This window comes from Mobula birostris, chromosome 14 (assembly GCF_030028105.1).
Source record: "Mobula birostris isolate sMobBir1 chromosome 14, sMobBir1.hap1, whole genome shotgun sequence".
Taxonomy (NCBI): domain Eukaryota; kingdom Metazoa; phylum Chordata; class Chondrichthyes; order Myliobatiformes; family Myliobatidae; genus Mobula; species Mobula birostris.
Window position 1 is genome coordinate 54,221,381 of NC_092383.1, and position 26,053 is coordinate 54,247,433.

At 41.2% G+C, this 26,053-nt stretch overlaps 1 protein-coding gene and 1 long non-coding RNA gene across 8 annotated transcripts in view; one reads left to right on the forward strand and one right to left on the reverse strand.

Annotated features, from left to right (window-relative positions):
* Window positions 1-3,909: 3,909 nt before the first annotated feature.
* LOC140209911 (uncharacterized) lies at window positions 3,910-15,110 on the reverse strand. 4 transcript variants are annotated; one of them, XR_011889097.1, is made up of 5 exons: window positions 14,974-15,110; window positions 14,030-14,091; window positions 9,921-10,293; window positions 8,107-8,241; window positions 3,910-5,733 (listed from the first exon to the last, which is right to left on the reverse strand). It is a non-coding gene; the product is annotated as an uncharacterized lncRNA (long non-coding RNA). The 4 variants fall into 4 exon arrangements; XR_011889095.1 differs by lacking the exon at window positions 9,921-10,293; XR_011889098.1 differs by lacking the exon at window positions 9,921-10,293 and having other exon boundaries at window positions 14,030-14,105.
* An 81-nt stretch (window positions 15,111-15,191) lies between these two features.
* Window positions 15,192-26,053, forward strand: part of LOC140209910 (E3 ubiquitin-protein ligase makorin-2-like) — a 35,389-nt gene continuing 24,527 nt past the window's right edge. Inside the window, exons 1-2 of one of the 4 annotated variants that reach the window (XM_072278571.1) lie at window positions 15,192-15,312; window positions 25,392-25,520. In XM_072278571.1, the coding sequence (XP_072134672.1) occupies window positions 15,260-15,312; window positions 25,392-25,520 (182 nt within the window). In that variant the 5' untranslated portion in view covers window positions 15,192-15,259. Of the gene's footprint in view, window positions 15,313-15,567; window positions 15,655-25,391; window positions 25,521-26,053 lie in introns of those variants that run through there. The other 3 variants (XM_072278573.1, XM_072278572.1, XM_072278574.1) reach the window with 3 other exon arrangements.

Consider the following 26,053-nt stretch of genomic DNA (forward strand, 5'->3'; position numbering starts at 1 on the left):
TCTGCCAGTGTTCTTTCTCAATCAATTCTGGCCAAATCCTCTGTGATTCTTTTTACTCCACTGTAATACCGATGCTGCCGATTTTAGCTTCTCCGTTTCAAATTTCATGGTAAATTTGATCATATTATGATCACTTGCCCCTAAGGGTTCTTTTACTCTAAGCTGTCTGATCAATTCTGGATCATTGCACAACACCCAATACAGAATAGTTGAACCCCGAGTGGACTCAACCACTGGGCAATCTAGAAATTACCTTCCTTAGAATCCAGCACCAACCTGATTTTCCCGATCTACCTGTATATTGAAATCCCCCATGACTATTGTAACATTTAGGCATGCATTTTCTATCTCCCATTGTAATTTATAAACTATATCCTTACACTATTTGGGGGTCTGTATGCAACTCCCATCAGGGTCTCCCCCTCCTCCCTTTGCAGTTTCTTAGCTCTATCCACAACTATTCCCAACCCGATGTCGCCTCTAATTATTTGATTTCATTTTTTACCAACATAGTAACAGCACCCCTTCTGCTTTCCTGCATGTCCTTTTGATACAATGTTTATCCTGGGATACTAATCTCCCAGCTATAATCTTCTTTCAGCCATGATTCAGAGATACCTGCAACAGGGATCCCCAACCTTTTTTGAACTGCGGACCGGTTTAATATTGACAATATTCTTGCGGACCGGCCGATCGGGGGCAAGGTAGGATTGCCAATCGACAAGAGTAGCAGTCACATTCGTTGTTTACTCCACAAGACTACAATGACCATGAAGCCTTGCGCGGGCACCAGTGCGCATGCGTGTACGTGCCGATCCCCCCCCCACAAATCCTTTTTGGCGATTCTGTTCGGGGGGGGGGGGCTGTTAATCACTACCGGAATATAGGTGATAAGTGGCTAATACATTCAATTTCGTTTCTAAAAGGGTGTATCTAACGAACTTAATATTAAACACACAGCGCATATTTTCCTCGCATGAATATAGCGATAAGTCAATTATCAGGGGAGGACAGGGGAGCTTGAAGTAAGTATTGGACGAACTTCCAGTGGAAGTGGTACAGGCAGGTTCCATATTATCATTTAAAGAAAATTTGGATAGGTATTTGGACAGGAAAGGAATGGAGGGTTAAGGGCTGAGTGCAGGTCGGTGGGACTAGGTGAGAGTAGCGTTCGGCACGGACTATAAGGGCCGAGATGGCCTGTTTCCGTGCTGTAATTGTTATATGGTTATATAAGTCACTCATAAGTCAATAGCATCATAACATTTTAAGTAACGTTTGGATATTAAACACACAGCACATAATTTCCCCGTATGAACATATAAAATCATTGCAACACACCAATATCGCTGAATCAGTGGGAGCCCTGGGCTTGTTTTCCTGCAACAAGACGGTTCCATCGAGGAGTGATGGGAGACAGCGATATTCGAAGGGGGTTCCTTATGTCCAGTCTATTCCGCAATTTAGTTTTCGTTGCATTCATTGCAGAGATATGCTGGAAATGGAAGCAACGTTTTCAGTGCTTTCGTGCTATCTCAGGATATTTAGCCTTAACTTTGATCCAGAACACCTGCAGAGACGTTATGTCAAACACACTTTTTAGCCCGTTGTCATTTGCAAATTTAAGGAGTTGATCTCCTTCCCGCGCTGACACGGATGACGCCTGGGTAATGACCTCGCGTGCGTTCAAGCTCAACAGTGCATGACAGGGAATGAGGAAAGGTGCAGCTGACTCATATCGCCAAATCATATCGTTTCCTCGCGGCCCAGTGGTTGGGGACCGCTGACCTGCAACATTTTACGTGCCAATCTGTAACTGTGCTACGAGTTCATCTACCTTATTCTGTATACTGTGTGCATTCAAATAAAGCACCTTCAGTCCCGTATTTACCCTTTTCGATTTTATCTACCTTTACATTGCATCTTATTCTGTTGACTGTAATTTCACCCTATCATCAGCCTCTCCTTGTGTCCCACTACACACTGCAACTCAGTGCACCTGGTGCAGATGTGTTTATCTGGGAGACTGAAGGTCTCCAGACTTCTCACATCCCACACAGTGTATAAAACACTACCCCTGGAGCAATTCTCACTAATCTACTATGCCCTAACAGATGAAGAATGGACAAATAATGACTAAGACAGACTAACTTATAAGACAATCTACCTTGCCTGGGCCTGATGAGCCAAAGCCACTCTAAACACTGGCACACTCACAAGAATGGCTGCTCTGCTTGCACTTGAATTATTCTTATTGGCCTTTTCTAATGAATCCCTCTTTCTGATTGTCACTCGACTCAGAAAAACTGCCTTCAAAATTTTGATCACTGCCCTGATTAAAAAGTAGCTCTTTTCATACATCCCTTATGGGGACGATCCAACTCAGAGAAAACTGGCTCTAAGCTCTGCTTTTGAATGCTTGACACAGATCTGAGTGTAAGGTCAGGTGCTGTTTCTACTCTCCCTAGGAGTGGGCATCCTGCAAAGGTCACACCAAGAGCACAACCGGCAATGCTGGATGAGGTGATAAAGAACCCAGGGTAACAGCAAAAGACCTGCAGAAATCTCCAGAATTTGCTGAAGTTTCTGATGATGCAACCACTATAAGAAAAACACTGAACAAGAATGTTCATGGAAGGACACTATGGAGGAAATCACTACTCTTTAAAAAATAAAAGAATGCCGCATGTCTAATGTCTGCAAAAGACCACTTGGATGTTCTGGGGCAATATTCTGTGGACATATGAGACTAAAGTTGAACATTTTGGCGGAAATGCATACTGCTATGTTTGGAGGAAAAACACCAAAAAACCTCATACCAACTGTGAACCATGGTGGATGAAGCATCATGATTTGGGGCTGCTTGCTGCCTTAGGGCCTGGACAGCTTGCTATCATTGAGGGGACAATGAATTCAAAATTGTATTAAGACATTTTACAGGAGAATGTCAAGGTAACGGTCTAACACCTGAAGCTTAATAGAAGTTGGATGATGCAACATGATAATGAAAGAAAACACAAGACTGAATCAATAGAATGGTTTAAAAAGAAGAAAATTCATGCTTTGGATTGGCCAAGTCAGTCCTGACCTTCACCAAGCCAAGATGCTGTGGCATTAGCTGAAGAGGGCTGTTCATGCAAGGCATCCCAAAAATATTGATGAACTGAAACAGTTGTGTATGAAGAATGGTCTAAAACTCCTCCTTGCTGCTGTGCAAGTCTGATCAGCAGCCAAAGGAAACAATTGGTAGAGGTTATTTCTGCTAAAGGCGGTTCTACCAGTTATTAAATACAAGGGTTCATGTACTTTTTCCAGCCTCGACAGGGAATAATTAAACAATGTGTTCACTAAATACATGAGAAGTACAATTGTTTGTGTTATTTAGGCAGATTGTGTTTGTCTATTATTATGACCTAGACAAAGATCAGATCACATTTTATGAGTAATTAATGCAGAAAACCAGGTAATTTCAAAGTGTTCACAAGCTTTTTCTTGCAATTATAAGAGCTTTGTGATTGTGGAGACTTGCTAGAGATGAACTAAAAGTGGAATGGTTGGACAGTTGAGGGTTCTCTGGCATGGATTCTTGAATCTGTTAGGATGTTTAATCAGAGTAAATTTATTATCAAAATATGTAAATATCACCATATATGACTCCTGAGATTCATTTTCTTGTCAGCTGCACATTCTTCCATCTACCACATCATCTCTTACCTTGAGTGGAACATATATATTTTCATTGTTAAGGCTGTGTGACTATGCAGCATTCACTTTACCTAATTCCTGCTGTCAATGAAGGTATTCAGCAGTGTTTTCTATATATTACAGGACTCTAAATGTGCCAAAAGACCAAAGAATATGTTTTAACCTCTCATTTAAAATGAATGTCACAAAGTAGGAGAAATCAAATTGAATATGAAGTCCGGAAATTTTATTATTTTTTCATTTAGAGATAAAGCGTGGAATAAGCCGTTCTGCCAAGCAATCCCCTGATTTAACCCTAGCCTAATCACAGGACAATTTACAATGACCAATTTGCCTACCAACTTTGGACTGTGGGAGGAAACTGCAGCACCCAGTGGAATCCCATACAGTCACAAGGGGAATGTACAAACTGCCACAAGAGAGCATATCATAGTGTGAAAGCTGACAATACATCACATAAATGTAATGGGCTTCAGGTGCTTTCAAGAAAACCTTTGGAAGAAGAAAGTCATGAAAACTGAATGACATGAATGGGAGTGAGAGTAGATAGCAATCAGAAGCGCAATTGGCATCTAAAGCCAGCTCAGTTAGAAACATAGAAAATAGGTGGAGTAGGCCATTCGGTCCTTCGAGCCTGCACCGCCATTTATTATGATCATGGCTGATCATCCAACTCAGAACCCCGCCCCAGCCTTCCCTCCATACCCCCTGATCCCCGTAGCCACAAGGGCCATATCTAACTCCCTCTTAAATATAGCCAATGAACTGGCCTCAACTGTTTCCTGTGGCAGAGAATTCCACAGATTCACCACTCTCTGTGTGAAGAAGTTTTCCCTAATCTAGGTCCTAAAAGGCTTCCCCTTTATCCTCAAACTGTGGCCCGTTGTTCTGGACTTCCCCAACATCGGGAACAATCTTCCTGCATCTAGCCTGTCCAATCCCTTTAGGATTTTATACGTTTCAATCAGATCCCCCCTCAATCTTCTAAATTCCAACCAGTACAAGCCCAGTTCATCCAGTCTTTCTTCATATGAAAGTCCTGCCATTCCAGGAATCAATCTGGTGAACCTTCTTTGTACTCCCTCTATGGCAAGGATGTCTCTCCTCAGATTAGGGGACCAAAACTGCACACAATACTCCAGGTGTGGTCTCACCAAGGCCTTGTACAACTGCAGTAGTACCTCCCTGCTCCTGTACTCGAATCCTCTCGCTATAAATGCCAGCATACCATTCGCCTTTTTCACCGCCTGCTGTACCTGCATGCCCACTTTCAATGACTGGTGTATAATGACACCCAGGTCTCGTTGCACCTCCCCTTTTCCTAATCGGCCATCATTCAGATAATAATCTGTTTTCCTATTTTTGCCACCAAAGTGGATAACTTCACATTTATCCACATTAAATTGCATCTGCCATGAATTTGCCCACTCACCCAACCTATCCAAGTCACCCTGCATCCTCTTAGCATCCTCCTCACAGCTAACACTGCCACCCAACTTCGTGTCATCCGCAAACTTGGAGATGCTGCATTTAATTCCCTCATCCAATTCATTAATATATATTGTAAACAACTGGGGTCCCAGCACTGAGCCTTGCGGTACCCCACTAGTCACCGCCTGCCATTCTGAAAAGGTCCCGTTTATTCCCACTCTTTGCTTCCTGTCTGCTAACCAATTCTCCATCCGCATCAATACCTTACCCCCAGTGGAGGGTCAAATCAAGAATGGTTGAACCACCTGTTACATTCTGCAAAATCTGTGAAGAAAATATAAATTAATACTGAACAGCATAATTTCCTACAATATGTAGAGATCTTACATATTATAATGACACTAACAAAGTAGTAGTAAAAAGAACAATCCCCATACACCCATCTCATGATTATATGATACAACAATAATGGAGTTATTGATTAAATTCAGAAATTGACAATAATAAATTAATTCTCCATTTGTCAAGGAGTAAGGAAAACCTCAGAGGTGGAAAGCGTTTTGAAACTAAGAGCCCATCTGTCCTTCAGCAGATTATCTGAAACAAAGCATAAATTAAATTATTTTAAATGAATACACTGTTATTAACTATTTTTCTCCTGCTTATTGGATTTGTATTTGTTTTTAAGCACACATCTGACTTCGAGATCTATTGTACTAGATAAATTAAAATGGCAGATATTGTGTATGATTCAGACTGCCAAAATTATATCATGAATGAAACTGTGCTTGATACATACAGTATAATTCCTCCTTATAATTAAGCTGCCCTTTGGTTGCTCATTTCATTTCTAGTAATGTGCTTTTTGTATCTGAAGACCACCGTTTTCTAAATTATACCAATGACTACTACCATTTATAGCTGGATAGCCTTGCTTCAATCGATAATGACTATCCAGTACATCCAAATGCTCAATTTGTTCTACTTGTGTGTCATTTCACAAGTTTTACATAGACTATGAGATGCAAGAGCAAAATTAGGCCATTTGGCCTATTAAGTCTTCTTCACCATTTAACATTGGCTGATTTATTATTCCATGTCAACCCCATTCCCCCATAACCTTTAACACCCTTACCAATCAAGAAGCTACCAACCACATCTTTTCCCACTCCACACTACTGTTATACAGCACAGGAATAGACCATTCAGTTCAACTGAATAATAGCTTTATTTATAGAGCACTTTTCATAGAAATGCAGTTCAAAGTGCTTTGCACTGGAATCAAAGTACAAAAATGAAAAAATAACATTAAAAATAAACGTGAAAATAAAATACAAAAAATGCTAGTTAAAAGCAAAGTTAAATAAATAGGGGTTGAGCTGATGTTTAAAGGTGCAAACTGAGTCTGTATCCCTTATAGTTTTTCACAGCTTAGGAGCATACTTCAAAAAAGATGTACTGCCATTTATTTTTGAGAGTTCTGAGTTCATCCCACATCCAAGTCTTCCACCACCTTTTTGCTGATAAAATCAGTATATATTTTTTCCCATTTCCCTTGTGCTTGGTGGTGTTGTGATGCAGCAATTAGTGCCACTGCTTCAGAGTTCCAGGTACCTTCCTGACCTTGGTTATCTGTGTGTGGGTTTTGGGTGGCCATTTCAGTTTTCTTTGATACGCTGGTAGGTTCATTACCCTGACAAAAAGTAGAGAGTTTATTTGGCTCATGTGTATGAGAATAAGTTAGGGAAGTACGTGACAGGAGTGTGATAATGAAACTAATAGGACTGTGTAACTGGGAGCCATATCTAGGTTTCTTAAATGCATCATGCTCATCTTTCAATTATAATACTTAATTTGTTAAATTACCAGTTGAGTTTATCAGCACTATTTGATATTTATAAATCCAAATTTGGTCAACAAATTGAATCATTTTCTCTCTGAAACCTGTCCAAAAAATGATTTTGCAGATCTTTTATTATTTTTCACACTTCCAGAAAAAAACCGTACACATCCTATACAATTTTCTTAATGGATAAAATTTCTTGGGCAAGGCATCATTTCAGTAAACCTTTCTACACTTTCTTTGTTGGACATGGTTAGGTACATCCACTAAGGTAAAACAAAAACACAAGAGTCCCGGTTCAGGATTTTGACAGTGACAATTCTTTTGAGTTCCTCCAGCAGATTGTTTTTTGAAAAAAACTTTATTCATATAATAAAAAAAAAACAGGACTAAACCACACAAGGCCTTTTCATTTGTGGTCAATGCATGAAATAGTGTTAAGTTGTATTTTTATAACAAATAGCACCATTGCCACTCTTGTGACCTCCCGCCCCCAGGTGATACACTTATACAATATTTAAATTGTTTTCCCACCTGGCCCAGCCCCTCCCTGTCCAATAGCAGAAGAATGCTGGACTGTGGACTTTCCCCAGCTTTGCAATGGGTGCACCGAGCTTCAGTACGTCCCTCAGCATGTATTCCTGTAGCTTAGAATGTATCAGTCGAACATTACATGCTGGGAGACCAACAATTTTCAGGCAGACCACAGAGCGTCTTTCATGGAGTTGATCTTCCAGCAGTCTTGATGTCCATTTCTGTGTCTCTCCCTGGAAACAGTTCATTCACCAGAGCAGACTGCTTCTCTTTTTTAAATCAAAATAAGCTTCATTCATAATAAAACATTGACAATATATTTTCATTCATAGTCAATGTATTAATAGTGTTGTATTACATTCCTTAAAACCAGTAGGACTGTTGTCATTCATGGCTCCCTGGGGTGGTACACTACTACAATAATTGAGGGGCTTCCATACCCAACCCAGCCCCTCCCTGTACAGAGGTGGTAGAATCCTGTATTATGTTCCTTCCCCACTGAATGTGCCAGTTGGCAGTATTCTTCTTTAAAAATATCGAGGTGCTGGTTGACCAACAAGCTTCAGGCAGACCAAAAATTGTCTTTTACTGACCTGATGATGAATCAGCAGCACTTGATGTCAGACTCTGTGTGTGTCCCTAGAAACAGCCTGAAGATCAGAGAGTCCTCTGTCACACAACTGCTTGGGATGAACCATGACACAGGACCCTGCATCTTTCTCCACACCCTGAAAAAAAATTTCATTCATAATAAAATTATTTACAATAAACCATGCAATGCCTTACATTCAGAGCCAATGCTATCAGTACTGTTCTATTACATTCCCCAGAACCAATAGGACTGTTGTCACTCATGTAGCAATTGATGTCTGTCTCCTTGAGTCACTGAGGCTTCTGTCGCCACACCCTCCATGCTCCAGATTCTTGTGTCTCCACAGGAGTTCATTTATGGGACACAACGAGAAAACCAAAAGTACTCATACCTCGGTACGGTCTAAACAAAGTTTAGTACTTGTTTAAGATACTTTCTCTTACAGATAAACTTTTAACCCAAATTACATTACTGGCTGACTATTTTATGGCAGTTGGCAATAGTTTTAAGGTGCATTACAGCTACCTTCTGAACTGGAATGTGGGTCAGGACATCAAAATCTTATATATTTAAGTCAAATTCTATAAAAATGGCCTGCATATAAAAGCAATAATTCTGTGATACTTTCTACAAAGCATTATTAATGTTAAATTATATTTTATTCTGTGATAACTTTAAAATTAACCATCCCCTCTCTTGATGACATCTTGGACACCTCACCAGGACATGCTCAACCATTTCTTGCTGATTACAATGCTCACACCTCCCATTCTAGTGTTTCTTCATTAAAAACAATGTATTACTATATATTGCTTTCAAGGATTTCTTATCAGCTCCCCTTTCCCTTCTTATTAAACACCTCAAAACACTTAGAACTTTCTTACTTTTGGTTATTTTTTTTTTAATACGTGTTGCGCATGTGAGTTTCCCCTCCTCCCTCCTCCACTTCAACACATGGATGAACACAGGCAACTCACTGTCTATATCCCCTCCTTGACCTGTACCTACCATCCACACCTCCACATTCCAACTGCTATCATCCCCATCTTCACTTCCCTCTGCCCCCACCTTCCACCAATTCTCCAGTCATCATGGACTCACTTTCACTACTGAGCAGGCGAGAAGTGCTCTGGGGAAACTCAGACACGGCAAAGCATTGGAATCGGATGTTGTGAACCTAATGGTCCTGAAGGAGTATGCTAAGCAGCTGTGTGGAGTTCTCCAGCACATCTTCAATCCAAGTCTCAACCTGGAAAGGGTCCTGTGTGGAAAACATCACGTGTGGTCCCAGCACCCAAGAAGGGCCAACTGAAAGTCTTGAATGACTACCGTCCAGTGGCCCCGACCTCACATCATTAAGACCCTAGAGAGGCTGGTCCTGGCTCACCTCCGACCCCGAGTCAGATCAGCCTTAGACCCTTTGCAGTTTGCCTAGCAGGAGCACATTGGAGTCGACAATGCTCTCACATACTCGCTGAACAGAGCCTACTCCCATTTGGATAAGCAGGGCAGCACTGTAATTTTTATTTCTCAGTGCCTTCAATACCATACAGCTGTCATTGCTGGGGGAGAAACTCCGTTCAATCCAGGTTGGCACTTCCATTGTAACTGGATAACGGACTACCTGACTGGCAGGCCACAGTTTAGATTATGAAGACATGCAGTCCTCTTTTATTGTCATTTAGTAATGCATGCATTAAGAAATGATACAATATTTCCTCCGGTGTGATATCACAAAACACAGGACAGACCTAGACTGAAAAAACTAACAAAACCACATAATTATAACATATAGTTACAACAGTGCAACAATACCATAACTTGATGAAGTCCATGAGCACAGTAAAAAGTTCGAAGTCCCTCAAATGTCCCACATCTCACGCAGACGGGAGAAGGAAGAAAAACTCTCCCTGCCATGCCCGACCACGGTCTGACTCTCAGTCATCCGAAAACTTCGAGCCTCCGATCAGCTCTCCGACACTGAGTACTGAGCGCCATCGCTGTCCGAACGATTCCACTTCAATCTCAATCGCCAACAGCAGGCAAAGCCGGGGATTTTGATGTCTTCCCAACGGAAGATTCCTGACTGCGCAGTAACAACAGTAGCGAACTAGTGTTTCAGTAATTTCTCCAAATGTTCCTCTGTGCTTTCACGTCTGTCTCCATCAAATCAGAATTGTCCACAGCCCTTATTTAACAGATACAATATCATTTTTTACTGGAGGGCTGTGCACACGCGGCGCGCTGCTCTCTCTCTTCCCCCCATTAAGAGCTGTGTGTCAGACATGGGCACTGGGGCCCCACAGGGGACTGTATTGACTCCCTTCCTGTTTACCCTGTACACCATGGACTTTAGATACAACACAGTTATCTGCAGAAATTCTCTGATCACTCAGCAATAGTTGGGTGTACAAAGGGAGGAGGGGAGGATGAATACAGGGCCCTGGTGGAGGGCTTGGTCAAATGGTGCAAGCTGAATCATCTGCAACTCAACATCAGTAAGACAAAGGATATGGTGATGGACCTTCAGAAGACTAAGCCTGCACTACTCCCGTTACTGCTGACGATGAGGATCTGGGTGAGGTGAGGACCTGCAAGTACTTGGGGTGCACTTGGATGACAGACGAGTGGAGCACCAACACAGAGGCTGTGTACAAGAAGGGCCAGAGTCACCTCTACTTCCTGAGGAGACTGAGGCCTTTTGGAGTACGCAGGCCTCTCCTTCACATGTTCTACCAGTCTGTTGTCACCAGTACAATCTTCTATGCAGTGGTGTGCTGGGGCAATGGCATCAATTCAGGTGATGCCAACAGGCTCAATAAACTGATTAGAAAGGCTGACTCTGTTATAGGAGTCAAACAGGACACACTGAAGGCTGTGGTAGAACTAAGGACCCAAGCAATTCTGGACAATGTTTCTCACCCTCTGCATGCCTCCTTGGCTGAACAGAGGAGCACTGTTAGTAATAGACTAAGACAACGCATTCCTCCAAAGAACGCTCTATGTGGTCATTTTTGCCCTCGGCCATTAGGCTCTATGAATTCACCTATAGCCAGGGAAGTAATGACCCCCTCCTGTTAGACTGTTTGAGGTAACACCTTTTATTTTTTTTACTTCTCTTCTAATATTTGTATATCTGTCCACTTGTAATGCCACTGTGACACTGTAATTTCCTTTGGGATCAATAAAGTATGTATCTATCTTATCAAACCCAATTCCAAACAAATTAAGAGGTATCCACATTTTCTAATTCCATACCACGACGTTTTAGTTATAAGTTTTGTTGCTCTGCTGAAAATCGAATCTCCATTTAAATGCCTAATCTTCCACCTTAACTATTGCCTCTTGAAATTTCAGTATTATAAATTCCACACTTCCACCCCTTCTCCAAATAGCTCTGTCATCCTCAAATAATGAAACCCCAATACTACTACTAGAAAATATATATTATTTATCATTATAATAAATAATAATGGACTAACAACACTTCTGTGAGTTCCATTTCCCACAATGTTTACTTGACATAGATTTCCCTACTTGCACCATGATAGATCTACCAATTAAAACATTTTTATCCAATTTAGCATTCAACCTCTTAATTCCTTATTTATATAATTTGATGATCAAACCTTTCCACATCATATTATGCTTTCTCCACATCAAAAGAGACTGCTACTATGCCTTCTCTGTTCAACTGCGTCCTCCTACCTCATGTTCTAGACATCAAACTGAATCCAAGGTCCTGATGAAGGGTCTTGGCCCGAAATGTCGACTGTACCTCCTCCTAGAGATGCTGCCTGGCCTGCTGCGTTCACCAGCAACTTTTATGTGTGTTGCTTGAAATTCCAGCACTTACAGATTTCCTCCTGCCAAGGTTCCTTTTTCTCCCCTAAACCAACACTGATATTTAAAAATATCCCATCTTGTAATATGTCAATCTCTTATTAATCATTTTAAATCATTTTTCTATGATTTTACATAAATGTGAGGTTAATGCTATTGATATATAACTTGCTGGAGTGTTAAGATTTTTGCCTGCTTTATGCATTGGAACTTTGATTGCTTCTATCTATACTTTAGTAAGTTTTCCTTTTTCCCCACACATGATTAAATAACTTCCCTCCCTTTCTCACTCAAATTAGATAACTGATCCTTCCCAGGGAATTTTTCTTTGCCTTTCAAAGAACACTATTCAATTCTGTCATGGTGAACATTACATTTAGTGTACCCTCAAAATTTCCATCTATCTGCAATGCTTCCTTACTTAATGCTTCCAAGTTCTCTAATGTTTCCTTTCTTTTTCCTTTATTACTCCTACTGTCAGAACTGTGTATTTTAACAAAAAGTATACACGAGCATTTCTGTTTTCTCTACATTCCATGCTACAACTCTCTCCCCATTACATAACACTGGGTATACAATTTCCCATTCATTATGTTTATCATCTTCCAAACACTTTCAATTGGTGTTTGAATTCCTACCGAGTCATAAAACTTTCATCTTTTGAATTGTTTTTACTGTTGCTTGCAAATTTTTAGTCTAATTTTTGAAAATTGTGTCCTCTTTAACATTCTAACTGCTGTATTACGAAGTCTTACTGCTCCCCCACATTCTTTTGTCCGCCATGATAACATTTTCTTTTTAGTTCTATTCCATTCTTTGGTATGCTTATTGTTGTTGCTGTCATTATCCCTTCTACAATCTGTCACATAATAGATCCACATCCTGATTGACTTCAATATTCTGTAATTGCTGATCATTTATTTCTTTAAAATTTCCCCAATCAGCCTTTCAATTAGCCACCGTTCCAGCACACTTTCCTGATCTATCACTATTTCAATTGCTAATCTGCACAATACAGAGTAATGATCACTAGCTACTGTTGTTTCTTTCAAAACCTCCCATGAACACTTTCTGCTGAAGATGCCATAAACTAATATTAAATCAATTGCTGTTTCAGAGCCCGTATGAAAATTTACTCTTATCCCACTTTCATTATTTACACAGAACAGATTCATTAATGTCATCACTACTACTAATACTACTACATCGACTCAGGCCTAGGGGGCCGGCATCGGGCACGATGACGGACTCTCCACTTCTCCCTCTCCCTCATCAGTGTGTTCAGTTCATCTGCATTAGCCGTGCCACTGTCTTCTAGGAGTGTCACCACACTCCCTCCCACAATCAGTGTGTATCAAAGTCCCCACAGCATACTGTATTTTCCTGGGTACCAATTTGCTTTATTAAAACTATTCTTAACTTTTTTGCAAGGATTATAGACATTTATAATTTTAATTCTACCTTCCTTTGTTCATACTTCGATTACTATGCACCCTGTTTCTTCTCCTTTCTTTAGTTCTTTATATTGTAAACCCCTTTTAACAGAAGTCACACACCTCCTCCACTTACTCTATAATTTTTTACACTATCATAAATATTTATTACAAAATCTAGTGTTGGGGTAAGCTATGTTTCTTGCACAAATATTACATCCAGTTTTTCAGCAAAATCCCTCACATAATTCTTAAGTCCCTGTCCATTAGCCATTAAACTTCTAGAATTCCACTAAAGAATGAACAGGCTTAGCCCCTGGGCATGAACACTGAATTCTCCAACTTCTGGTATTTCCCTCCCCCCCAATCCCTATTTCACTCTGCCCCCTCCCCCAGCTGCCTATCACGTCCCTCATGGTTTCTCCTCCTTCTACTACCCATTGTTTTTTCCCCCTATTCTTTCTTCACCTTTCCTGCCTATCACCTCCCTGCCTCTCCTCCCCCACCCTTTTATCTTTCCCCTTACTGGTTTTTCACCTGGAACCTACCAGCCTTCTCCTTCCCAACCTCCCCCACCTTCTTTATAGGGCCTCTGCCCCTTCCCTCTTCAGTCCTGACTAAGGGTTACGGCCTGAAATGTCGACTCACCGTTTCCACGGATGCTGCCTGACATGCTGAGTCCCTCCAGCGTGTTGCTTTGACCCCAGCATCTGCAGAGTATTTTCTGTTTAGGATCAGTACCAGTTGCCTTGTAAATAAACCTCAAGACTTGCATCATTCCGATCTAGTTCCACCTGCACTTGCTCCCATGATAGCTCTCCTACTGCTGCCTTCACTATCATTTTTATCTTCTCCGTTATAGTTTTTTGCCTGCTCAGAACAATTAATAACGTATGCCATGAATAAAACCAATTTATCTGCAGTAAATTTATCTTCCATTGTCTTTTTCTAATTTTACATCCCTCCCATAGGCTGCACCCATAAATTTCATCTTGTCTGCACTGCTCAATTGAACATCTACCGTACCTCTGCCTTCCTTTACACATCGCCGCTCCGTGCCCACTTTTCTGACATTTATAACACCTAAGTGGTGGTGGAGCATAGGCTCTGACACTAAAGCACATGAATCCAATTGTTACTTTTTATCTGAAATGTTAACATAACAGATATGTTATCACTCTTTTCTCCATTCCTCACTGGTTTCATTTTTTTAAATCTCAGTCACGAATCCTCCATTAATATATTTATCTATTTGATATTTCCGTTATCACCTGTTTAACACAATTTCCCCCACTAGCACGCTCTTTTCTATAACCCTTCTTTTGCCAATATTTAGGACCTTATTGCTTTGCCCCTCTGCTCTGAAATCTTACGAACAACCAACAGTGCTCCGTCACGCAGAATCTTTGCAATACTTATATTTAGATTACTAGTCAGTACGACTGGGTTCAGTGCATTTACTTCAGTCCCTTGCTTAAAGTTAAACAGCACCTTGAACTCCTATTACCCTCCTTCGAGTCGATCGCTGTTCTCTACCGTCACCGTCATTTTCTGGTCTATTTCCACCTGTCTGCACTCGCTTGCACTCCTACCTTATCGCTCTCCATTCCACCACCACTACCTGCCGTACGGACTCGAGTATGCCAAGTTCGCCGTCGCACCTCGCCCTCCCCGGCGGCCAGAACAGCCTTCCATCGTGGGGATGGCGGCGGCGCGGAACCGGACTGGACGCTCCTCACCTGTGATTGGTCAACTGGGTCACGCGGGAGAGAAGCCCCCAAAGCGCCCCTGTGATTGGCCGTCGGGAGATTGTTGTTGACCGCTTCGGGCTCTGGGCCGGTACTAAGCGGGGCTGCTGGGAGCAGTAGTGGGGGTATAATGGCGGAGGGGTGGTCGGGAAGCGGTGCACGGCGGAGGCGGGCCCTTTGCAGGTGAGGAGCGGGAGTTGCGGAACTTTCTGCAAGATGACTCTACCCTCTCTCTCGGGGTGGGGGGAGCTCTCGTGTCGCGTTGATCTCTGTTCACTGAAGCAGCAGTTGGGGCTCCCGTGCGCGCGGCGGGCGGGGGTCTGGAGCGCGGCGCTCGCGCTGGTTCCGGGTCCGCCGCGTGCTTCGGGCGGGGGGGGGGGGAGCGCCCGCCGCCCGCCGCCCGCCGCCCGCCGCCCGCACCCTTCAGCCGCTCCCCGGGAACCGGGGCCCCGAGTCTCGGAGCTTTATGGGCTGCTGATTGAACTGACCAGTGAGCTACGAGATTTTCCCCTCTCACTCCGACACGTAAGCAGTAATATAAACATGCTAGAGTTCCTCCAGCATCTTGTGTGTGTAAACAACCAACTGAGCTTGCTCTGCCCTCCAAGAACTTCACTAACGCCCTACCGCAACCTCTTCCCAGTCCCATCTCTATGTATCCTTCGATTCCACTACTATTCAGGAAGCTGCCGATCTGCTGTTTATTACATGCACGGAGATGCGAGGGAAACTTCTGCCGACCATTCCGGCACATCATACCGTTCATCGAGTTAATAGAAACAATAAAAAATTGAGTTTTACTGTTACAGATAACGTGCTTGTAGGCTTGACGATGTAGATTGGGACATCGCTATTTTGAATGAATCTTCCTGCGTTCTTGGCTAGAGATTTCCAGCGTTATCACCAAGTACAAAGTAGTTTTTCCTTAGCGAACTGAACGGCTTGCTCTCTATTTTGAGTCTAGCCGCCAGTTCTAAACTTTATGTATTTTTTCAGCTAGTTTAACTATTTTGTGGGATTTAAGGGTTTTAATGAATTATGTCTTTATTCAAAAGGAACATCAGGGATAAGGTAGGTCAGTTGGGGTATGGCGGAGAGAGGAGGGGAGAATAAGGAATAGGACTAATTTACACCTGGAAAGACAGTTATTGATCAGGGTTAGTCAGCATAGATTTGTTGGTGACTGATCTTGTTTGACTAGTTTTGATTAAGGTCTAATTTTTAACTAACTAAATTGGATTACTGTGTGGTTTACGTGAACTCCAGTAAGACCTTTTACCAAGTCCTGTGTTGTATACTGGCCCAAAAGCTTAGTTACCTTTGTGAGTGCTATTTTCTTATATATGTTAATGATTTGGATGTAAATGTAGAAGATGTGATTAGTAAGTTTGCAGATGACATGAAATTTGGTGGAGTTCGTGGAAAAAATAATCCTAAAGTTATTTTTGAGGGGTGTAATAGAGGTATGACATCATGTTAGGGTCATTGGGAAGTGTTGAATGCAGGAACCTTTAACCTACTGGCTATAATACTGGAATGTAAAGTTTTTTTGTACTGTTTATTCCTTTGTATACATTTTAGTTGTGAATGAAGTATATTTTTGAAATCTACAAATAATTGTGGAAGTGTACATGTCCCAGTACTGTTAAAGGTAGGTTGAAGAATTATAAGCTAAAGAATTCTTGCCTTAATTGGCATAGAATACAATTGCAGTAAGGATTTAATAGCACTTTGTAGGCCACAGGTGGAATATTGTGTGCTTTTCTTGTTGTCACACTATAGGGAGGATGTTATTGTACTGAAGAAAGTGCAAAGGAGGGTCATCAGGATGTCGTCTGGGATGGAATGCTGCAGTTATAAGGAAAGACTGGAATCAGTAGGCTGGGTTTCTTTTTCTTGGAGCAGAAGAGACTGGATGGACAGCTGATGGATGGGAAGAAAACTTCCCATGCCAATAGACTGGAGGAAGGGTGGGGATTTCAGGTGAGAAGGTGGTGTGATCAGATGATCTTTTTTTCCACCCTGCACGTAATTGCAATCTGGAACACACTGCCGGAGAATTTGTTAAAGGTAGTTTTCCCTCACACGCAAGTAACATCTGGAAAAACTTCTGGTATATAACCAAGGCATATTAGGCTGCAAGCTAAATGATGGTAAATGAAAATAATTATAGATCAACTTGATGGACTGAAGGATCGGCTTCTGTGCTTAATAACTTTAAAACCCTTAAGTTTTCTGAACTTCAGAAAATTGAAAATGCCTACTGTAATCTTTGTGGCAGATCCAGCATCTGGGGAGCATATCTTATATACTTTAGCTGTTCACTCTCCTTGTTCAGTTGCCGGAGCCTTAGAACTCGCATATCATTTGTGTTCCTAACTTCCTGTTGCATGTGTATGTTAGCTTTCTGTGACTTGTGTACAATGGTACCCATTTTGTTCAACATTTCCCAAAATCCATTTGCTTTTCCTCCTCTAGTGGATATATTGTTTGATATTGTACTCCTTTTACCATGTTATACAGCCTGCCCATATATTAGCCTTCTGTAATTTGCAAGCTTCTAACATCGGGATAACAGATTTTTTTTGCTTTCACCTTTTCAAATCACTGAGCGTCACATCTGCCATTCCTTCAGCAGAAGTCATTTGGAAATGCATGGAATTTTTGAAGATAATACTCAAATCCATTATCTCTATAGTCTCTTCTGTCAAAACTCAGCTATGCAGATCATTGTGTTCTTGATATTTATTGATTTTTCAGGCTCATTCACCTCTTTAATTGTTGTTCCTCATTTGCTTTGACTCCTTAGTTCTCCAGTATTTTGGGGATTTTTAGAATGTCGTTGCTATTCCTTATTACCCCATCATTGTACTACACACAATATATGTAGATTAAAGCTTAGTTCACTTGCTGTATTGTCCCTGTAACCTGTACTTCTCATTTCCTCATACTTTGGGTACATCACTGGACTGATAAATATTTCCAGTGTTTTCTACCTCTAACTCAATTCAAACTAATTAATTGTACTGAACCTAGATCCATTAATCAATGCGCTGATGTCATTGTTTATAAACAGTCCTAGCCAACTTATCATTTTGGTCTGTCCTTTCTGAATGTCAGATACTTTTGAATATTTGGTCCTTACCTTGAAGCTATGCTTCTGTAGTCGATGAATGGGTGCAATTTTTCAGCTGTGTTGGGCCTGCTTTACAGAAGTATGTTGTGTATGGCATGTAAGTTGTCAGTATAAAATCGGAGGAATCAATTAGACTTTAACATTGTACTATGTTTCAACCATTTAGTAGCTTTTAGCGATATTTTGAAAGCCCCCAAACTAATCTTATTGTAACAGTTCATTCTGTTGAGTCTGATTTAATCAGTCATGGCTAGTAAATCCTATGAGTGCAAATGAGGCCATCCTGTGCATGTGCTATTTTATTGGCATAGAGCAATGTTTCCCACCCTTTTAGACCAACGTGCTCCCCTCAAGCACTTCCATACTTGCTGATTCTCTTCACCCCCCCCCCCCCCCCCAAGCACCTTCATACTTGCCAATACCCCTCTTAAGCACAATATACTTTCTGGTGCCCCCATTGTGTAAAAGCATGTCTACCATATGCTAACATGAGAAAAGCAATTCTGCTTTATATTTTTATGTCTTTAAACCTAGCTTACACAGTATCTTTGTGCTGTACAGCAGCTTCAACATCATTGTGATCGAGTTTGATGGTTTTTGATATTTTCTTGCAAGCTCCCTTCCTGTTCTTCTACCCTGCAAAGAAATGTGTTAATTATCCAGTCGGGAATTTCCAAGTTATGCAACTCCTTGAATTGATTCTGAAAATCCTTCAGTGACTGCAGGTGTAAGCAGTACTCTTGCAAAGCACCATCTGTGAAAGAGTGCCATATTTTCCATGCTGGGAAACTGAGAACATTCATCCCCCAATGCTTTGCTTGTATATTTCCAATTTTCGGATTTAAAAGTGGACACTGCACTTTTTGCCTGGATTAAATTGAAATTCTCACCCTGCATTTTCATATTTAGAATGCTCATTTTATCATACAGATCAGCTCGACATGCCACACTTCCACGTAGAAGTTAATCTTGTTTCCCAAGATCTTGTCAACTTTGAGCAAAAATTCAACTACAGTGTCAAAAAGCTCAAAGAAATGTTTTAGCAGCAGCCTTTGGACAGCCACTGCTCTTCAACATGAAGAAGCAAGCTTCAAACTCTTCAACGTTATCTTGGTATAACTGGTGAAGTATGCTATTTAATGGGTGAGCTTTAATTTTGTTGATAGCAATGCCTTGTCTAGGACAGTTGACTCATCCAGTTGTATCCCAAATTGTTTTTTTTTTGTAGCTCTGTGCATAGTTGATACTCTATGTCTTCACTCATTTCGTCATGATGAACTACAGAGTTGTGACTCAGGAATTGATTTTTAAAATAGTATCCATTTTGAGAACAGCACTGAGCACTACTGATACAGCAGGCATTAGTAATCTTCCACCAATTGTATGCGATTTTCCACACTTTGCTATCATTTTGGAAATGTTATAAGAAACAATAAGGCCACTATCAAGGTCGTTTTTTTTTTACTTTCTTGGCAAATGACTCTAGTGTGCAATGATTTTCAAATGCTTTCATCTTCTAGAACTGAGTAATACCATAAGTAGCCTTTTCATGGTGTGTTCCTGCAATCTTGATGGCTTCATGGCTTCATTACACGGTACAGTGCTAAATAAGACACATAGGCATTGCTATTCTGAAGGGGACTGAATAAAACCGTACTCTGGTATGTAACATTGTGTTGACACACTTTCTGTAGTTTTCATTTCTTTGCAGGATTAGAATTCAATTGAGAGGGTATTCTTGACTTGCCAGCTGTTAAATTACATGAACTCGTTCCATGCTGAGAGTCAGAGGGAACTGTTGGGTACTCTGGTTACTGATTTTATGCATCCCCAATAATGTCTTAATTGGTTGGATAAGATTGCCAAGTTTCAGGTGTGCTGTGTCAATGAGTGCGCACTGCCTGCAGAGCTCTGGTTCTCTGTATTCCAATGCCACATCCTTTTTTTTTCTCTTGGAAGTGCCTGCTCTACTAACAGTTGGTCAAGTCTCATGCCTCAAGTTAGGGTGCCACTTACTGCCCCCCCCCACCCAGAATCTTGAATGTCCCACTGATGATTTCTATTTCCCCAAATGCCCCCTTGGGGTTCAGTACAGTCCTCTTCACTAATATAGAATGATAAATATTTTAAAATATGATCAAGTTCATATTGAGGTGTTCTGCTGTGCAAGGAACAGTAATTTGGGAGTTGGTACACAACTTGGTATACAATGTGAAGAAATAAGGTTATACACTTTTTTTTCTGTTCTTAAAATGGCTAATACAGAATGTTGCTGCATTGTGTGTGTGTGTGTATTTATGCATTAACTTCTAATATGTTCAAGGATGCTTGGTCACTCCTGAATATTCCAGCAATTTCTTTCACAAAATATTTTAATCTCTCATCACTTAAAGGCTACTCAAACTTTTTGCTTATTCTGCTAGAATGGATGACTTCACTTTTCTCCACATTGCATTTCATCTGCCATTATAAGTTCACTTAACATATCTATCTCTTAAAAAGTCTCTCCACTTTGTATTGCAACCTGCACTGTTACTGAGCATCGTAAATTTGGCAAACTTGATATAATGCATTATAATTCTTTATGGAAACTTTCCTTTGCATTTCATTCTTTCATTCCCTTGATTTATTAATGCTAATTTATTTGAGGTCCTCGTTCACTCAATCTGTTACACTCTACTACTTCCAAGAGGATTTGTTTCTTTTCTGAAGACAGTGGGGGGGGGGGGAGGGTGAGATTGTTTGCCATTTAATTTTTGCCCTGAGGTTCGTACTAATTTCTGCATCTTTATTATAAAGATGATACTGTGGTGTTTTTTTCCTGCCAGCTTACTGTTGTGTATTTACTTACCTGCTAATGCCTTGGTCATTTTTCTTAATTCTGTAATCTTCCCTGTCTTTTGGCTTTTCGATAATATTTTGCATCTTTTCTTTTGATCTGATGCTAAATAGCCATGACTAGATTATTGTTTTTCTTCTTTTACCTTTTATGGCAACTGGCCCAGATGGTGTAGCTGGCTGAGTACTGAAGACTTCTGTTAAATCAACTGGCTGGAGTGTTAACTGACAGCTTCAACCTCTTGCTTTGGCAGCCTGAGGTACCCACCTGCTTTAAGAAGTCTTTAGTCAGACCTGTGTGAGGAATTGAGGATATGAAAAAAATCATTTTGAACCTATGTAACCTCTGGCTAAAAGAATAATTGGGACTGAATAGGAATTTTTGAACTAAGTAAACTCTGTCTTCAGCAGTTAGCTAAAAAAAAAAAACTGGCTTATACTGGTTCTCCCTTGGTTTGCAGAGAGACATTGAGAATTTGATAATATTGTACATTTTATCCTCATTTGAGGAGGAGGACTCACTGATAAGGACAGGAATGAACATCCATCTGTAATTAAGTCAGAGCTTAGCAAAGGGAATAACTGATAAGGACTGGACAGTACATTCATCTGTAATTAAACCTTGATTTAGTGGACTCTCTTACCTAAGTAATTAAGTTTTGCTCCAACAGACCAGTTCAAATGACATCTTGCAACAGTAATGTATGGGGCTTACTACGTATAAATATACGGCTGTAACCGGAGAGAGTGGGGCCCACTTGTCGGTTGGTGGCAGTACTTACGTGCCTTCCATTTGACAACTGGGTCTCAAGCTCCTGCAGGAGGGTGCGCAATAAACTCTTGTAACTATAAGAAGCTGGTGTCCTGAGTTTTATTCAGGTTTGACTTTAACATGTGCCTAAGAAGAACATGGCAGCCTGCCTCAATGCCTATTGTCCAGTAGTACTTGTATCCACTGTGGTGAAATGCATTGAGAGATTGGATATGAAGCTTATCAACTCCTACCTGAGGAATGACTTGGATCTGCTCCAATTTGCCTATCTTCACAACAGATGTGGTTTCATTTTATCTTCAGTCAGCTCTGCAACATCTGGACAACATCAGGATGCTCTTCATTAGCTGCAGTTCAGCATGTCATCCCATGGAAACTAATTACTTAGCTTCAAGACCCAAGTTTTAATATCTCCCTGTGCAACTGGATCTTCCTTCCTTACTAGCCAATATGGATCGATAACCTCTCCACAATCACAATCAGCAGAGGTGCAGTATGATGCTATATGCATAGACCCTGCTCTACTCGGCTTTATACTTTTGACTGTAAGGGTAAGTAAAGCTCAAATGCCATATTTAAGTATGCTGATGACACCACTGTTGTTGGCTGAACCAAAGGTGGTGATATATCAGCATATAGGAGGGAGATTGAAAATCTGGTTGAATGGTGCCATAACAACAACCTCTGATTCAATGTCAGCAAAACCAAAGAGCTGATTATTGACTGCAGGAGGAAGAAGCTAGAGGTCCCTGAGCCAGTCCTTATCAGGGGATCGAAGGTGGAGAGGGTCGGTAGCTTTATATCTGTCCTGGGACCAGCATGCAAGTGCCATCACTCCAAAGGCATGACAGCACCTCTACTTTCTTAGAAGTTTGTGTAAATGCGGCATGTCTTCAAAAACTTTTATAGGTGCGTAGTGAAGAGAATCCTGACTCTTTACATCTCTGTTTGGCATAGAAAAATTAACGCACAGGAGTGGGGGAAAAGGTGATGGATACAGCTCAGTCCGTCATGAGCAAAGCCCCTCCCATCATTGAGCATATTTACCTGGAGCACTGCCACAAGAAAGCAGCATCTATCATGGATCCTCATCATTCAGGCCGTGCTTTCTTCTCACTCCTACCTTTGGGCAGGAGCTACAGGACTCCTGGATCCTACACCATCAGTTTCCCTCCAGCAGGCTGCTGAACCAGTGTGGATAACTTAACTCACATCACTGCTGAACTGATTGCACAAACTATAGATACTCTCAGCACTCTACAATTCATGTTGTCAGTATTTATTTACCTTTTTTATTATTAGCGTGATTTGTCCTCTTAGTTGTTTTATCAGTCTGTGTAGAGTTTTTCATAAACTCTATTGCATTTCTTAACTTTTTGCAGACAACTACAGGAAAATATTCTCAAGGTAGTATATAGTAATACATTAATTTTGAACACAGGATCAAGTTTCTCTAGATGTGTAAAAAGAGGAGTGTAAGTTACTGAATGGCCCTTTAACAGCTGAAGAGAAATGAAACATGAAAGTACATAGAACAGTTCAGCACAGAATGGCCCCTTTGGCCCAGGATGTTGTGCTGACTTTTTAACCAATTCCATGATCCATCTAACCCTTTCTTCTTACCTTGCCCATAACCCTCCATTTGTCTTTCATCTGTGTGCCTGTCTAAGAGCACCTTGAATGTCCCTAATGTATCAGCTCTGCCACTACCCCTGGCAGGGCATTCCAGATACTTTAAATCAAAATTTACTTCTGACAGGTCCAATAACTTTTGAGACAGTTAGACAGGTACATAGATGGAAAAGTTTATAAGATTATCGGCCAGATGCTGACAAATAAGACTAGCTTGGGTGGGGCATCTTAGACAGTATGGTCATTTGGACTGAAGGGGCATATGACTGACTGGCACCTGATAAGTCACCAGGATCTGATGGCTATATCCCAAAAGTTTTAAGCAAGTGACTAGTCATCTTCTGGTAACACACATAAAAGTTGCTGGTGAACGCAGCAGGCCAGGCAGCATCTCTAGGAAGAGGTACAGTCGACGTTTCAGGCCGAGACCCTTCGTCAGGACTAACTGAAGGAAGAGTGAGTAAGGGATTTGAAAGTTGGAGGGGGAGGGGGAGATCCAAAATGATAGGAGAAGACAGGAGGGGGAGGGATGGAGCCAAGAGCTGGACAGGTAATTGGCAAAAGGGATACGAGAGGATCATGGGACAGGACATCTGGGAAGAAAGACAAGGGGGGGGGGACCCAGAGGATGGGCAAGGGGTATATTCAGAGGGAGAAAAAGGAGAGTGAGAGAAAGAATGTGTGTGTAAAAGTAAGTAACAGATGGGGTACGAGGGGGAAGATGAAGCCACACTCAGGTTGGAGGAACAACACCTTATATTCCGTCTGGGTAGCCTCCAACCTGATGGCATGAACATCGACTTCTCTAACTTCCGCTAATGCCCCACCTCCCCCTCGTACCCCATCTGTTACTTATTTTTATGCACACATTCTTTCTCTCACTCTCCTTTTTCTCCCTCTGTCCCTCTGAATATACCCCTTGCCCATCCTCTGGGTCCCCCCCCCCCACCTTGTCTTTCTTCCCGGACCTCCTGTCCCATGATCCTCTCGTATCCCTTTTGCCTATCACCTGTCCAGCTCTTGGCTCCATCCCTCCCCCTCCTGTCTTCTCCTATCACTTTGGATCTCCCCCTCCCCCCCCCCCCCCTCCAACTTTCAAATCCCTTACTCACTCTTCCTTCAGTTAGTCCTGACGAAGGGTCTCGGCCTGAAACATCGACTGCACCTCTTCCTAGAGATGCTGCCTGGCCTGCTGCGTTCACCAGCAACTTTTATGTGTGTTGCTTGAATTTCCAGCATCTGCAGAATTCCTGTTGTTTGCGTTTAAAGTCATCTTCTGGTATTGTGCAAAGCCTAAACTTGTTCCCGTAGATTAAGAAATAACAAATATAACCCCACTATATTTTAAAGAAGTTGGAAAAGAGAAAATGGAATTATAAGCTGGTTAGCATTACAACAAAGAGGGAAAATGCTAGATTCATTTATTAAGGAAGTGGTAATGGTTCATTTAGCAATTAGTAATAGGATTGGGAGAGTTGGCATGAATCAATGGAAAAAAATGTTAGAACGAACTTCATTTTCAATTAGGATTATGATAGAAAATTAGAGCATATGAGATTGTGGAGATTAGAATAGTTTATAGTAAAATGGTCATTATTGCAAGTTAAGGTTGGTGAGTTTTTTGTCATTTGCTGTTAAAGTTGCTATGGTGATTGGTTGCACAGTCAAATGAGTACAATTAAGAGAATCTTGGCATGTTGGTACAGAAAGTGTCAAAGTAAAGGATCAGCCATGATCTTATTGGCAGAGTATGAGGTGTTCAATGACCTCCTGTTTTCTAATGTTATAATTTCTAATTTAATAGTGTAATGAACTTGGTGCTAACTTTGGGTAATTTTAAATGTTTAAAGCATAAGGAACATTAATTGCTCTTTGCCTTTTCAGGAATTTCATCCATGGAGCTTGCAAATGGGGACATAGCTGCTATTACTCGCATGACCTGTCTGTGCAGAAATCATCCCAGATCTGTAGACATTTTTTAAATGGATTTTGCTTCTATGGAGACCACTGCAGGTTTGTAATTTGATGGATTTTTGAAATTTGTACAAATGCTTTGATTTGGAATTTGCCTAGTGATGAATTATTTTTCATCACTGGAATACTTTAAAGTGCTTCATTGTTAGTTTACTGAACAGTGCATATAAGGTTAGCAAATGTGGCAAGCATCATGTCAGGAAAGAAACTTGCAATAAGATCACAGCATAGACTGATCCATTTAATTTGTTAGTTTGGTTTTCTTCTGGTTTAAGGAATGTGTAGTATTTTAAATTTAGCTTCAATTTTGAGTATCATCTCCAGCCACCACCCCGCCCCCTTGTGTTCTTGGTTTTCTGGGATAAGTCACTACTACTGATGTAATTGTCAAGTATTACGGTGTGGTGCAGGGTTCTTGGGAAATATGGAAGCAAACTTTGTACCAAATTACACAATAGTCAGTTATGTTAAGGATGTTGTGAGAATATTTTTGGTTTTTGAAGAACAGCTGGCTTAGTGATGCCCTTGTACTCTTGGAAACAGTTCTATAGTCTGCTTATAGTATAGAGCTA